General features: G+C 37.7%; 1 protein-coding gene across 1 annotated transcript in view; it reads left to right on the top strand.

Moving 5' to 3' along the window:
• march5 (membrane-associated ring finger (C3HC4) 5) overlaps positions 1–12,423 on the top strand; it is a 120,000-nt gene extending 107,577 nt beyond the window's left edge. The window contains exons 5-6 of the mRNA XM_043712508.1: positions 6,482–6,648; positions 11,365–12,423. Coding sequence (XP_043568443.1) covers positions 6,482–6,648; positions 11,365–11,478 — 281 coding nt within the window. The 3' untranslated portion in view covers positions 11,479–12,423. The remainder of the gene's footprint in view (positions 1–6,481; positions 6,649–11,364) is intronic.
• The last annotated feature ends 1,986 nt before the right edge of the window (positions 12,424–14,409 follow it).

Raw genomic sequence — 14,409 nt, 5'->3', positions numbered from 1 at the left:
AATATGAGGGTAACCAGCAAAAAACCTCCCCTAGGGATGACAGATGCTCCATTTAAAACTTGGAAGTCCAGAGGTATCTCTTGGGAGACCTGTTCAATGGGGAGGTCTTGATGACCTTTTGAGCAGTTGCATCAGAAGATTGGACTGCCTAACAGGGACCTCTTTCGGTATTTCCAAATACAAGACTTTATACAAAAGAAGATCACACTGATAGTTAATCCCGACAAATCGGATAGGGAAAGGAGAGTGCAATGGCCGATGGGGCCACCCTCGGTCAGTACTCTTTATCACTCATTATATAATAAGGTATTGAAGGACATGGAACAATTATTTAAAACCTGGAATCAAGAATTAGGGTTGGAAATCTCTTTAGAAATATGGGAGGACATCTGGGAAAATGCCAGAAAGATCTCTATTTGTAATAGAACTCCGGCTATTCAATTAAAGATACTTCACAGGGCTTATATGACACCTGAACAACTCGCAAAATTCAAGACAGGAGCATCCCCAATGCATCCTAAATGTAAAATAGAAGTTGGCACTCTCACGCATTGTCTATGGACATGCCATAAGATCCGTAGGTATTGGGATAGAGTAGTGAATGCCTTGACAGAGGTCTTGGGGACAGAGATTAGATTGGATCCAATGGGCTCTTCAGATTTTCCCTCCCTGGGTGTGTACAGGAGAAAATTATTTGCCATTCTCTCCTTTTGTGCGAGGAAAAATATTTTAGTGAATTGGGTACTGAAGGCCCCCCAGGACTTTCAAATTGACGCAGGATAGTCATGGAATATATCCCCCTGGACTTCCTCACAAATATAGTGCACCAAAAAACAGAAGTAATTTATAAAACATGGCAGCCCTTTTTGAACTATATCGACTCAGATATTTTGGCCATACTGTCCAGGGCTTTTGTCTTGCTGTGGTAATGGCTCTGGCTGGTTCGGGGACCCCCAGGAGGAGGAATCCCGTATAAATACGGGTTTTATTATGTCTTGATGTAAATCTATTTTGAGCATGTATCTAGTTACTTAATTATTTTGTTGACTACTGTTAGTAATGTATGATATCCTATTTTATGTTTTGGTTGTTTGTAGGATAGATTAGTAGTTAGTTGTGTTTTTTCCTATGGTTTTTTTTATTTATATTGGTGCTTATACTTTGTATTACTTTTGTAATTTTGTAAAAAATCTTTAAAATTTTCTTCTTTTCAATAAAAATACCTAAAAAAAAATGCAGTAGTGTGTGTCTTCGTCTTCCTGTGGCAAATTGTTCCATGTTCCAAAGCCACCACCCCTTATCCTCACTGTTGGTGATTTTAATGTAATAGCCTAGTCATGGACTCGGGCAGAGAAAATAATGCCTCCTAGTTCATCCTATAAAATCCCTTCATGATATTTGAAAACTTATTGTATTCAGCCACCACAAATCCTTCTCAATTCTATCATAATTGTCTCAGCCTCCCTCCTACTCCTGGTCCACCTATTGATAACAACTTTAAAAAATTGCAGTGTAAAAAAATATCATTTTGTCCTATTTGTAGCAGCCATAAACAAGCCTAATTCCTTTTTCATAGTAAGTTAGGAGTCAAATGCGTATCTGAGTAGTTTTAAAATGCAAGGAGATATTCCGCCAATACTACTCTTTCAGACAATGAGTTTTTAAAGTTCAAGGAAAATGAAGTTCTCTTCGGATCTCCTTCAATCCTTCTGCTGATTCCTTTATATTTATGTCCTCTGATCATTTGATCTCTCTGTTACTGACTTCAGGACCTTCTTTTCTGTGCTATCTAGGCCTTTGTACTTTTGCACAGCACCTCTTAAATCTCCTCTTTCTTCCTCCAATACATTGACAACCTTCCTGTAGTGCACTGATCATAATTGTAAGTGGTACTCTAGCTTTGTCCTAACTTGGATTTGATGTCGTCCTAGCATAAACTCCGTGCTGTTGTCTCTATGCTTGGGCTATAAGAACTTAAGACAGAGCTGTCAATGTATCTCTGTACACGTGACAATAATAAATCAAATCAAATAAGAAATATGCATTTTCTCTGTAAGTTGAGTGCCTTTGGAATTCCTTTCCTCAAAAGGCAGTGGATGCAGAATTTTTAAGGCAGAGGTAGATAATTGTTCCTCAGCTTGGTCATCAAGAAATTATCAGGGGTATATAAAATGTAGATTTGAAGTTAAAATCATATAAGTCATTAGCTTATTGAAAGGCTAGTTGGCTTTGTTCCTTGTTTGTATGGCCAATGAAGAAGGTATCATTTATACATCCATGATCACTTTTATAATTGTCTTCTTTCCTTTAGGAATATGTTGATATGTGTTCCACATTTCCACATGCTTTGTCTTGCATTTCTCTGGATTGAATTCCATTTGCTACTTTTCTGCCCAGCTGGTCAATCCATCAATCAGTTTCTGCAATCTACAGCTTCACTATATCAATCTCATAACAAATTTTTGTATCATCTGCAAATTTCTTAAAGATGCCCCCTGCATGTGTGTAAATTATTGATGAACACCACAAAATGGAAGGTACTCTGCACAGAGGCCTGTGAACCAAACTGGAACCAGTTTTTCAGTTGCTGCTGTAACTTTTTGCTTTTCTGATCAGTCTTTCATGTAGGATCTTGTCAAAACCGTTATTTGTATCTATATGACCTGCATCAACAATCATCCTTGTTGCCACCACCAAAAAAAATTCATTTGAGTTATTCAGATATCAGCTTCATTGGAAAAAAACCCATTCTAAGTGAAATGGAGGTGAGTGACATTGAACAGTCCTTGCCCTCCTAAATGACAGTTTCCATTATAACTCAGAAGTTTTTCCAATAACCTGCCCACCACTGAGTTTAGGTTGTTTGGCCTATAATAACTTAGTCTATGCCCCCCCTCCGTACTCCTCTGCACTCTCCATGTACCTCCCTTATTCGCAAAACATCTTGAGTTGAAGTATATACTGTTAATCGCTGAGCAATTCTGTGATCTGTATTCTAGCTTTGACTTCAGTACTTCTATGCTCACTAATTGCATATTTAACATTTTCATTGCTTCTTTTCCATTTGAATCAATACTCCTGTTTACATAAGCTGCCAAACTAATTTTGGTTGTTGTACTCTGTTATTGTTTTCACTATTGAACACCGAAAACTTGCTTGCAATATTCTAATTTTGATCTTGCTGCCGTATGCAAATTTATCATTATTTTAGTACTATGTACTCCATTTTATAAAGCATACTATGCTGTTGCCTTTTCATTTAATATATTATGCCTAAATATTCCAGGAATTATGTATTTGAGGAGCAGTTGTACTTTCTCCATATACTCTACTGACTTTTCTTTATTCATATTAACATTCCTCTTTGCTCCAAATCATGTTTGTTCTTGGTCTGTTTCCTCCACCTCCAGTGATCTGATTATTGAATTTTTTAAAAAAAAATCTATGTACTACATTCCCCCTCTCCCAAAGGGTGGGTATTATGTTGACTTTGAGATTGCCCTAGCAATCTCTCCGTCCAGAGTCAGAAAGTTGAGACTTGTATATGTCTTATCTCATTCTAGTTGTGGGGCCATAATGTTGAAAATTGCTAATTGTATTTATCAACATTTCAGTTTGATGTTTGAATTGCTTTGAGATGTCTGTTCAAAAAGGAAGTAAAAGCTTGCATCTATTTAGAGCCTTCCGTGACTTCAGGATTTCCCAGAGTGCTTCACAACAATGGAGTACTCTAGATTTGTGACTGTTGTCGAGGAGGGAAATGTAATAATCAATTTGTCTGCAGCAAGATCTCTAAATGATATGAAGATAAATGACCATGTTTGAGAGATACTGGTTAAGGGATAACTATTTTCCAGGAACTGAGAGCTTCCTTCCTCTGCTTTGAATAATACCATGTCCACCTGAGAAAGCAGATGGATCCTCAGGTTAATGATACATCACAGAACCCCTGATGGTGCAGCACCTACTCAGTGCTGAATTGAAGTGTCACCTGGATTATGTGCCTGAGTATCTGAAATGAGGTTTGAACCCAAGACCACTTGAGTCAGGTGAAAATTACAACTTTTAATTTGTATACGATCTTTAAAACAACCCAACATGCTTCAAACTGATGAATAGGAGAGCAGGCCAAAGAACAAAGGATTAGGAGAGATGAGTAAACATTTGGTTAAATGGTGCAATTTTGACAGCATTACCAGTAGAGAAGTGAAGGGAATGGTTGAACAAGAGGCCAGAGGAACTTTAGGAAGACGCAACAGGCATTTGCGGCTTCACAGATTGAAAAAGCATAGGTTTTATGGAAATACATCATTCCTTTTATTGTTAGTGTTGACTGCTAATATTTCTCAGCACATGCTGCATTGTAAAGTGAGCAGCTGTTCCAGTAGATCTGACAATAGTCCAATAAAGTAATGGAAATATACTTTACAATGTCCGTGGCAATGTAAATAGTAAAAAAGTGGAATCCCCATTTATTCAGCTTGGCTCAATTAGTAACACTAGCATTCAGATCAGAATGTTGTCAGGAGAACCCCCACTACAAATTTGAACACAACCCCTCAGGTAAACCATTCCACAATGTAGCATTCTAAGATAGTACAGTGTTAAATTGAGGACTTGTCTGCCTGTTTAAAAAGACATGAAAGGTTCCAAACACAGTCTGAAGAAAAGCCATCCGGAAAGAAAACGTATGGACCCAAATGCTGTCAGTATTGTTCCGTCAATAAACACCATGGAAAAAGAAAGATCAATCTGGTCATTAATTTACTGTTTGTAGCACAAAGCTGAGGGTGGGAGATTGAGCTGTCACCTTTTCTCCTGCAGTAATAAAAGTATGCTTAAAATGAGTTTTGAGAAGATTCGTAGCTCTGAAGTTATGGATGTAGGTTTGCTCGCTGAGCTGGAAGGTTCATTTTCATGGAATTAAACCTTCTAGCTCAGTGAGCAAACCTACAGCCTGAGTTATGCTTAAAAATTAATGCTTCATTTCTCAAAGCAGTTATGACATACTGAGAACTATATGATTACGATTTCGTTTTCTTTTAGTATACCTGGCAGATATTTTCTATGGATGAGGTTATGAGTTTTGTCCTATAGGTCTCCAGTAGTGTGACATGTTGCACTGTTGGATCAAAGGGGGTGTCATATGGAGAGATTAAGGAAGTAATCTGCAGTGCAACAGGGACTGAGCAAGTTAATTAAATGTGATGTCTGCTATATCAAATGTGATTTGTTGTCTTATGTACTGTGTGATTAATGAGATGACCAATTCAAGGGGAGGGAAGAAAGTTACTACAGCTTTCATAATAATTAAATGAAAAGAATCAAAAAAGAATGGTTACACTGACATGCACACCCTCTTAACTTGCTAAAAGCCCTTAGGTCTGTGATATAAATATTGGAAGAGTATACCTTTTAAGTGTAAGAGATTTGTTCAAGTTTTGGCAAGAACTTTGCTTACTAATGCTTTTGAATGCATTATAGTTTCATAATTAATTATGCAAGTATTTCTATAAACAGGTTAGACATATTGTTATTGCAAAAGACCCTTAAGCTGCAAATGGTTAACCTTTAATTGTTCTACAGTAAAGAATTACTGATCAATGACTTTTGTTGTCTCATTAATGTAAAGTTGAAACCCCTTATGTTGCTAATATACATTTTTCTTGTAATTTAAATGTGGAATTAATTCTAAGTGTTAGTAACCTACTTCACTCAAGCTATTTCTAGTTAAAGAGCGAAAAAAAGTAGGTATGGGCCGATGCTGAGGAATGTAAAGAAGTAGTCAGACTGATTTGCCGCTGGTAACTATGCTTAAGGCTTCTATGGTGTCAGCGCAGCAAGTAAATACAAGCTGACATAATATGGACATCTTCATCATCATTCACTTTATAGTGACGTCGTAAGTGTTGCTTCATAGTATGGCACTTCTTGCAAGGGGGAAGGTGATTTGTTACCCTGTAGTAAATGTTTAAAAAGCTAATTTTGGCCTTTTTAAAAACCAGAGTGAAATGTTTAAAAGAATACTACACAAGAAAATGTTTTGTCTAATAGTTGTGAAATTTGCTGGATTCAACAAATTCTTCTGCAATATCCTCTGGCAGGGGACCACAAAAAGCAAATGTAATAATTTTGCTGTAGACACACATGTGTTAATTTGGAATACTTTGTTAAACATAATAGTAGAATTACTATTTAGGAATAACTTAAATTTCATTCTTGAATAAGCCATGTTGCATTTTGTTATTTGTTGGTCTTTGGTCCCATTTAATAACATTCTCAGTCGCTAAAGATCTGGAACAAGATTTTGCATAATCATGGGAAATCTGATTTGGTACATAACTCTCTCATATTTCCTAACAAAAAATGTTATTCTTACCGGAGGCGAATGTTTTCTGTCCACTTTTCCACACAGAAGGGAAATGTTTCTTTTCTGAATGTGCTTTCAATTTATATATCTTTTTCTTTTTTTTCATTATAGGAATTGGTTGCCCTGTTCCTCGTGTTCCAGCTGAGGCCAGCCCACTAGCAGATCATGTGTCAGCTACTCGCATTCTTTGTGGGGCTTTAGTTTTTCCTACTATTGCCACTATAGTTGGTAAATTAATGTTCAGCAGTGTAAACTCAAACCTGCAAAGGACTATTTTGGTGAGAAATTTTCTTCAATTTTAACAGTATCAACCTTTTTTTGAAACATGTACTCACTCAGTGTTTATATACAAAACCTTAGATATTTATCTATTTAGCACTGGCTAATCAATGTTTGTGCATATATTATCAATGGAGTAAATTCAGCTGTAAATGTTCACAAAACCTGTAAAGGATTTTTCTCGTGCTTGCCTATAGAGAGGCTTAGTGGGCAGTCTACTTGCCTCAGAATCTGAAATCACAGGTTAAATCTTAATTTGAGAGGCAAGAGCATAAAATCTAGGCAAACCCTTCAGTGCTTTATGGATGAGTGCCCACAATAAGGGTTGCTGTCTTTTAGATAGATATTAAGCAGCACACAATACCCTGGCTTTATTTGATTTGATTTATTATTGTCACGTACCAAGGTATAGTGAAAAGTTCTGGTTTGCATGCAATACAAGCAGATCATACCATATAAAATATGTAAGGGTAATAAAATAGTTTGATGTTCAACCACCATTAATAGGAACATTATTTGATCATTTTTGTCTTTGATGTTTATGGAACCCTACTATGGGAACTTTTGATGCCTCATTCCCCTGTATTGTGACTACACTTACAAAGTACTACATTAGATATTCAGCCCTAGGAGACATCCTGAGGATTCAAAAAGGGCAATTCAAAGTTTATTCTTTCTGTATAATATGTACACACAAAATAAGCTATTCGGTGGCAATATGCTGAACATAAGTTCTCTCCAATGATTGGAGGAAACTTGAACAACTCAGATACTGATGAGTTTAATCAGTCTTGAGAGTGGCACTTTCAGCCAACTCTATGGTAAATGCAGTGTTTATTAGTTTGCCATCAATCATTCTACTAAAGCAACTATTCTACTAATACAACTCGAACCAAGTTTAATCTGGAATATTCAAGTTCAAAAAGATAATTTCAGATATTCAGTTTTATTTTGGATCTACATTCTCCAGTCTACAGTCCCATTTATATCCTTGCCATTAACCAAACCAAAAGACATCAGTTCCTGGATTTTGTTTTTGAAACCGCTTTACTTGAGGTGCCAATAACTCCGAGATGGAACTCCTTGTGTCAAGTAATAAAAAATAAGTTTTTGGCGCATTTCAGTAATTTCACAATTGGTCAATTTAAATGCTCATAGAATAGCAACATCCACTTATGTAACATAGAGTCATAGAGCTGTACAGCACGGAAACAGACCCTTCGGTTCAACCCATCCATGCTGACCAAATATCCCAACCCAATCTAGGCCCATCTGCCAGCACCCAGCCCACATCCCTCCAAACCCAATAAACGTGCAAAGTATCTTCACAGTATTACAATCAAAAGTGAATTCTTGCAATTCAAATACAATGCTTTGTGTTCTACTTGGCACCTTGTTGCCATTTGTGAATTGAAGCTGGATATGGTTGGAAAATATAGGTTGCATTGTTATATTAATGCCATAACATCTTATTTCATTTCTGCAGGAACATTCCAGAGAATATTTTCTCCTTGAAAATTTGGTCGAAAGCTATTTGTTTTATTTAAAATGTTAAATTAGTTGAAGTCAATAGAAATTTGTACGTATGCTGAAATCCATAAGGTGCACTATAGAACTTCACCAAAGCCCCTTAGACAAAGATGACAGGCAATGGCCATCAGTAAGAGTTCATCTCCCTTTGACATTCAGTGGCTTTGTCATCAATACCTGCTGTCAATATCCTGGGGTTTAAACATTGATCAGAAACTGAACTGGACCAGCCATGTAAATATAGTCGTAACAAGAGCAGGTCAAAGGCTGGAAATTCTGTGGTGAGTATTTTTGAGGAAGTGACAAAGGTGATTGAGGGCAGGATGGTGCTTGTTGTCTACATGGACTTTAACAAGGCCTTTAATAAGCTCTAGTTGATAGAGAAGGTGAAATCACATGGGATCCGTGATGAAATGATAAGAGGGATACAGAACTGCTTGGTCATAAAAGACAGAATAGCAATGGAAGGATGTTTTTACAACTAGAGACTTGTGACCAATGGTGTTCCGCAGGAATCGGTGCTGCTACCCCTGTTGTTTGCAATGTATAAAAATGATTTGGAGGAGAATGTAAGTGGTCTGCCTAGTAAGTTTGCAGACAGCACAAAGATGGAGGTAGTTGCAGATAATGAGGATTGCCAGAGAAGTGGCAGATACAATTTGATGCAGACAAATGCAAGGTGATGCAGTTTGGGAGGTCTAATGCAGGTGGGAAGTATAAAGTAAATTTGAAGTTCTTGAGAAGATTTGTAGTTTAGGTTGAGGATGAAGTTGTGGACTTGCCCACTGAGCAGCTAGGTTTGTTTGCAGATATTACTCATAAACAACATCTTCACCAGCATAAAATTCACCAAAGAAGAAGAGAACAACAACCAGCTTCCCTTTGTAGATGTAATGGTCAAACGCAAGGCGAGTGTATTCATGAAGGCCACCCACAGAGATCAAGTACTCAACTACAACACAACCATCCCACACCCACAAACAGCTGCATCAGATCATTGTTCAAGCGAATTATAACATGCTGCAGAACCCCAGAGCTGAGTAAAGCCGAAGGAAAACACCTAAATGGCGTCTTCAAGAACAATGGTTATCCAAAAAGCATAGTCCACTGGCGCCTACACAACCGGAAGACACAACATATCCGGAAACACTGGTCACCCTGCCGTATATCAAGTGCATATCAGAAATGACCACCAGGCTACTCCGACCTCTAGGTATCAAACCAACAACTACACTACGACAGCGACTGACAAGTCTAAATGATCCCATACCCACAACTAACAGAACCGCTATTATATTAAAAAAACCCATGTCAAGACTGCCACAAATATTACATAGGGCTAACTGGAAGAAAACTAGCTATCAGGGTACACTAACACCAACTATCCACCAGGACACATGATCAACTATCACTTGTGTCCGTACACGGATAAAAAAGGACACTAATTTGACTGGGACAATGTATCCATCCTAGGACAAGCCAAACAGAGACATGCATGGGAATTCCTGGAGGCTTGGCACTCAATCCAGAACTCCATTAACAAGCAAGTAGAGTTAGACCCCATAGACCAATCACTAAGAAACAAAACCGAAATGATCCCAACCATCTCAGCAAACCGGGACACACAAATAGCAAGAAGGACGCCAATGTTTCACCGGAAGCGCACTGATGATGTTACCTAGTATAGTGATGAAATATCTGTAAACAAACTTACCAGCTCTGTGAGCAAGTCAACAACTGTATACAGCAAATGGCAGAACCCTTAGAAGCATTAACATATAGAGTGATCTGGTCTACAGTTCCCTGAAACTGGCAACACCGGTGAATAGTGATCAAGAAGATAGCATGCTTTGCTTCATCGGTTGAGTATAAAAATTGGTAAGTCATGTTGCAGCTGTATAGAACTTTAGTTAGGCCACATTTAGAATTTTGCATACAGTTCCGCTTGCCACACTACCAGAAGAATGTGGGGGCTTTGGAAAAAGGTTATACTAAGACATTACATGATTTTAAGGGTATTACCTATGAGGAGAGATTGGATAAACCTGGTTTGTTTCTACTTAAACATCACAGGCTGAGGGGTGACCTGATAGAAGTTTACAAATTGAGAGGCATGGATAGTCAGAGTCTTTTTTTTCCAGGGTATAAATGTCAATTAATAGGAAACTTAGGTTTAATTTAAAAGGAGGAAAGTTTAATGAAGCTGTGAGAGGCACTTTTTTTTAAACAGAGTAGTAAGTATGTGGAATATGTTAGCAGAGGAAATGGTAGAAGCAGATTCAATAGCAACATCAAAGAGGCATCATGACAAGTACATGAATAGGCAAGCAATAGAGGGGTACTGACTGCATAGAGGCAAAAGGTCTTTCATTTAGAAAGGCATCATGGTACAGTTTTGGTGAGCTGAAGAGCATGTTCCTGTGCTATACTGTTCTTTGTTCTTTCTCGCTTGTTGACTACTTGTTACATAGCTCCTCCACGAAAGCCTTTTGAATGTTTTAAGGGTTGAATTTTTGTCAAATGAACATGAGTAGTTTCAACTATGTTCCTTATTGGATCAAATTCACAACTCCAAGACTAATTCTGCATATAGCATTTAATAGGTCCACATTTTCCATTGCGGACAACAGATCGTGCAAGAAGCAGAATATTCAGAATTCTGCAGTAATGGTCTATCATTTAATACTACCAGAATAATGAGCGAAACAGTCCATCTCTTTTACTGTCAGCACTCTTTTTATTCTTCTCTCAAGCTGTTTAAACTTCACCAAATGGCTAAAGATACAAGTTTTTGTTATTTAAATTAGGCACAAGATAGGATTTTTGTTCATCAAAAAACCAAACCACCAACTTAATCTAACTGAATCAATATTGTGCAATCCCAAGTCCTGCCCTGTACCCCATAGTTAGAACTGACTTAGGCGGTATTTAAAGTATTTATTTCAAAACACAGCTTTAACAATGCTTTTTTTTTTGTTCATTTCATGAAGATTTAAAGATGTTTTTTCCCAAACCTCAGACTAACTTAGTTGAATTAATTCTTTCTGCCTGGTAGAATTTACGCTGGTAATAAGGCTATTTTATGAATTGGTAAAAACAATGGGATATAGCTAAAAATTGGGAACATGATTCTAGAACATTGGAGTCTGTGACACTGGACTAAATATTCTTTTTTAATGTGGCAGGGTGGTATTGCCTTCGTGGCCATTAAAGGAGCATTTAAAGTGTACTTCAAACAGCAGCAGTATTTGCGCCAGGCCCACCGAAAGATATTGGATTTTCCAGAAGAAGAGGCATGAGAAGAACCCGAGTACAGCCTGGTTAATGTGCTATCATTCTTATCTGGCAGTTGTGCATTATTGGTTATATAACATTGTGCTGTTATATGGTAATGTGGGTAGGCTGCTGGTGCAGACTAATGTACACATTTTTTTAGAAGCAAAATAAAGCACTTTCATTTGGCAAAAACTGGCAGCTGATGCTATCAGTGATCATTGAACCCAAGAATGTGATTGACTTTGGTTGCTTTTTAAGCACTTTCTTTATCGTGATTTGACAGCATAATACTTAATTAGTATTAAAGCTAGTGTAACCTTTCTGCAACGCAGCAAATGTAATAGTTTATGGAATCTTGCATTTTAAATTTTGTTGACTGTACAATTTATTTTCAAAATGTGTAATTTTTTTTGCAATACATTCTTTCATTAAACCTTCATTAAACAAAACCTTTCTTATTTTACGTGGTGATTACACTATGATCTGTATACACTAAGTTGAACATTTGCTGGCTTTTCATGGTTGACAATAATGTATTCAACTTTGTATTAGCTTAATGAAGAAAAGCAGTTTTCTTGAGATAGTTTCTCATTCTAGACTTGATCTCCAGGGCATTTTGTACTGTGACTCATATTTTACAATTCCTTTAGTGAAAATCTGCAAAATATTTTTTCCCCTTGAGTGCTTTACATTATCGGTAAGTAGAAGTTTTACTGAGTTCTAACCTCTTATTTTTCCTCCTCCTCCTCTTCCCCTGCCCAACATTATCACCGAGAAGGTTGTACTGTATTTCTCATAACCATTTTGTTTGTTGTGCTGTTTTTCTTTAACAGCTGCAAAGCATTTATATTGGTTCATGATGTACAATATCAATGATCGGTTTGAACATGTATTGATTGTACAGTATTGCCTATTGATCTATAGACTTCATTGGCCAAAGTATTATAAATAAAAATTTATATTAAAAATGTTTTAATGTTACTTTCTACCTCATAAAATTAAGTAGTTCTAGTTCTCAGTTTCACTACAGTGACAGTTGTTTAAAATAATAAAAGCCTTAACCTTGGAGATTAGGTTTGAGCAGGAGTAGACTCCTATACTACAGATACATGTAATTCAGTTTATTTCGTATGCATCTATATTTTTCCGCAAATGGGCTATCTGATCTAATCCCAGCGCCCTGTCCATTCCCTATCCCTTTCAATAATATCTCAATAGAAGAACTTAGAAATGAATAGGAAGGAATTAGCAGAAGTGGTTAATAGAACGAATGAGTAGATCTTAAGCCACTGCTGAAGTTGGGGAGATTTAGTAAACCACAGGAGTTTAGAATGAACTTGAGTCCAACACCGTGATAAAATTGCTTTACCTTTGATGGAGGGGGAAGAAAATAAAGCTTTCTTTTGGCTCCTCCCGTTTTACCTGGGATCTTCACAATGTTGATTGATCACACTTCTCCATTTCCTCCTTTCAGCCAATCTTCCAATCACTGTGTTTACACACTCACCGCATCCTCCTGGCAGTCCCAGCTCTATCACTCGATTCGCCATATTTGCTGGCTCTTTCTCTTCAATAGGTGGACCATACTGTTCTAGTCACTTTCCTGTTACTTCCTTCAATGCTCCCAGTCTTTACTGACCCCCTCCCCGAGGTATTGGTTCCTTTATTTTTTTTTCTATTCACTCAGCATATCTGCTTCTCATCAGTATGTGTTTCTGCTCACTTTGGGTGTTGTGTAAGGCAGGGCTCCTTTCAGTTTCAGCAATACCTTTCTATCCCATAATGCTTCATTGATCTACTTCCACTTACTTCAACCAGAACTAATTAATTGTTTGTTTTCAATATTTTCCTTAACCCTAATTTTTCTTTTTTTAAATTTCAATCTTCTACCATTACTGACACCAGATGCTTGAAACTGACAGTCCTTGCATTGGGTCTTTGAATGATCCTCAGACCCCTGCCTTCCAGGCTTTTTCTCCAGATACTCAGACATGTTCCCATCATCTCCACCACAGCGCAACAAAACCTGCATCATCATTGACCATGATTTCCTGCCTCACTACTTCAGTTAGAACATCCATGACAATCAGGGAGAGGGTGGGATTGTATTGGGGCAGCACGGTGGCTCAGTGGTTAGCACTGCTGCCTCAAGGTGACAGGGACTGATTTCTGCCTCTGGCGACTATCTGTGTGGACTTTGCACATTGTCCCCGTGACTGCCTGGGTTTCCTCCAGATGCTCCTGTTCCCTCCCACAGTCCAAAAATTGGCCATGCTAAATCGCCCATTGTGTAAGGTGCGTTTGTCAGGGGTAAATGTAGGTTAGGGGAATGGGTCTAGGTGGGTTACTCTTCGGAGGGTCAATGTGGACTTGTTGGGCCAAATCGCCTGTTTCCATACTATAGGGAATCTAATCTAATTAGCACAAAAAGGGGGTTGACCAAAGTTCAGGAAATCAAGATGTGAAAACAGTTCTGGGTAGAAATAAAAAATTGCAAAGACAGCAAGGTTGCTTGTGAGAGTGATGTATAAGCTTTCTAACAGTGATTGCCCAGTAGAGTATAAAAGAAAATAAAAGCTTATTGGAAAGGCATGGTGATGAGCATAGGAGATTCTAATCCATGAATCAACTGGAAAAGTCAGGGGTAAAGTTAGCTGAGAAAAGGAGTTCATAATTTTTTCAGAATAGTTTCTTAGAACAGCCACTTTGGACCTGATTTAGATCTGGAATTATGCAATGAGATCAGATTAATTAACGTTCTCATAGAGGTGACCAGAGGTAGCAGTGCTCATCATATGATTGAGTTTGCACTCCATTTAAAGGTGAGAGGAGTGGATTTGAGCCAATTTCTTTAAATTTAAATGAGATCAATAATGAGGGCAGAGCTGGCTAAAGTGAATTGACAATTTAGGTGAAAGGATTTGTCAGTAGAAAAGCAGTGGTAGACTAGCAGG

This window comes from Chiloscyllium plagiosum, chromosome 22 (genome assembly GCF_004010195.1).
Source record: "Chiloscyllium plagiosum isolate BGI_BamShark_2017 chromosome 22, ASM401019v2, whole genome shotgun sequence".
In the NCBI taxonomy this organism is placed as follows: Eukaryota; Metazoa; Chordata; class Chondrichthyes; order Orectolobiformes; family Hemiscylliidae; genus Chiloscyllium; species Chiloscyllium plagiosum.
The sequence above is the reverse complement of the archived record's forward strand: the minus strand, read 5'-3'. Positions and strand labels throughout refer to the sequence as shown.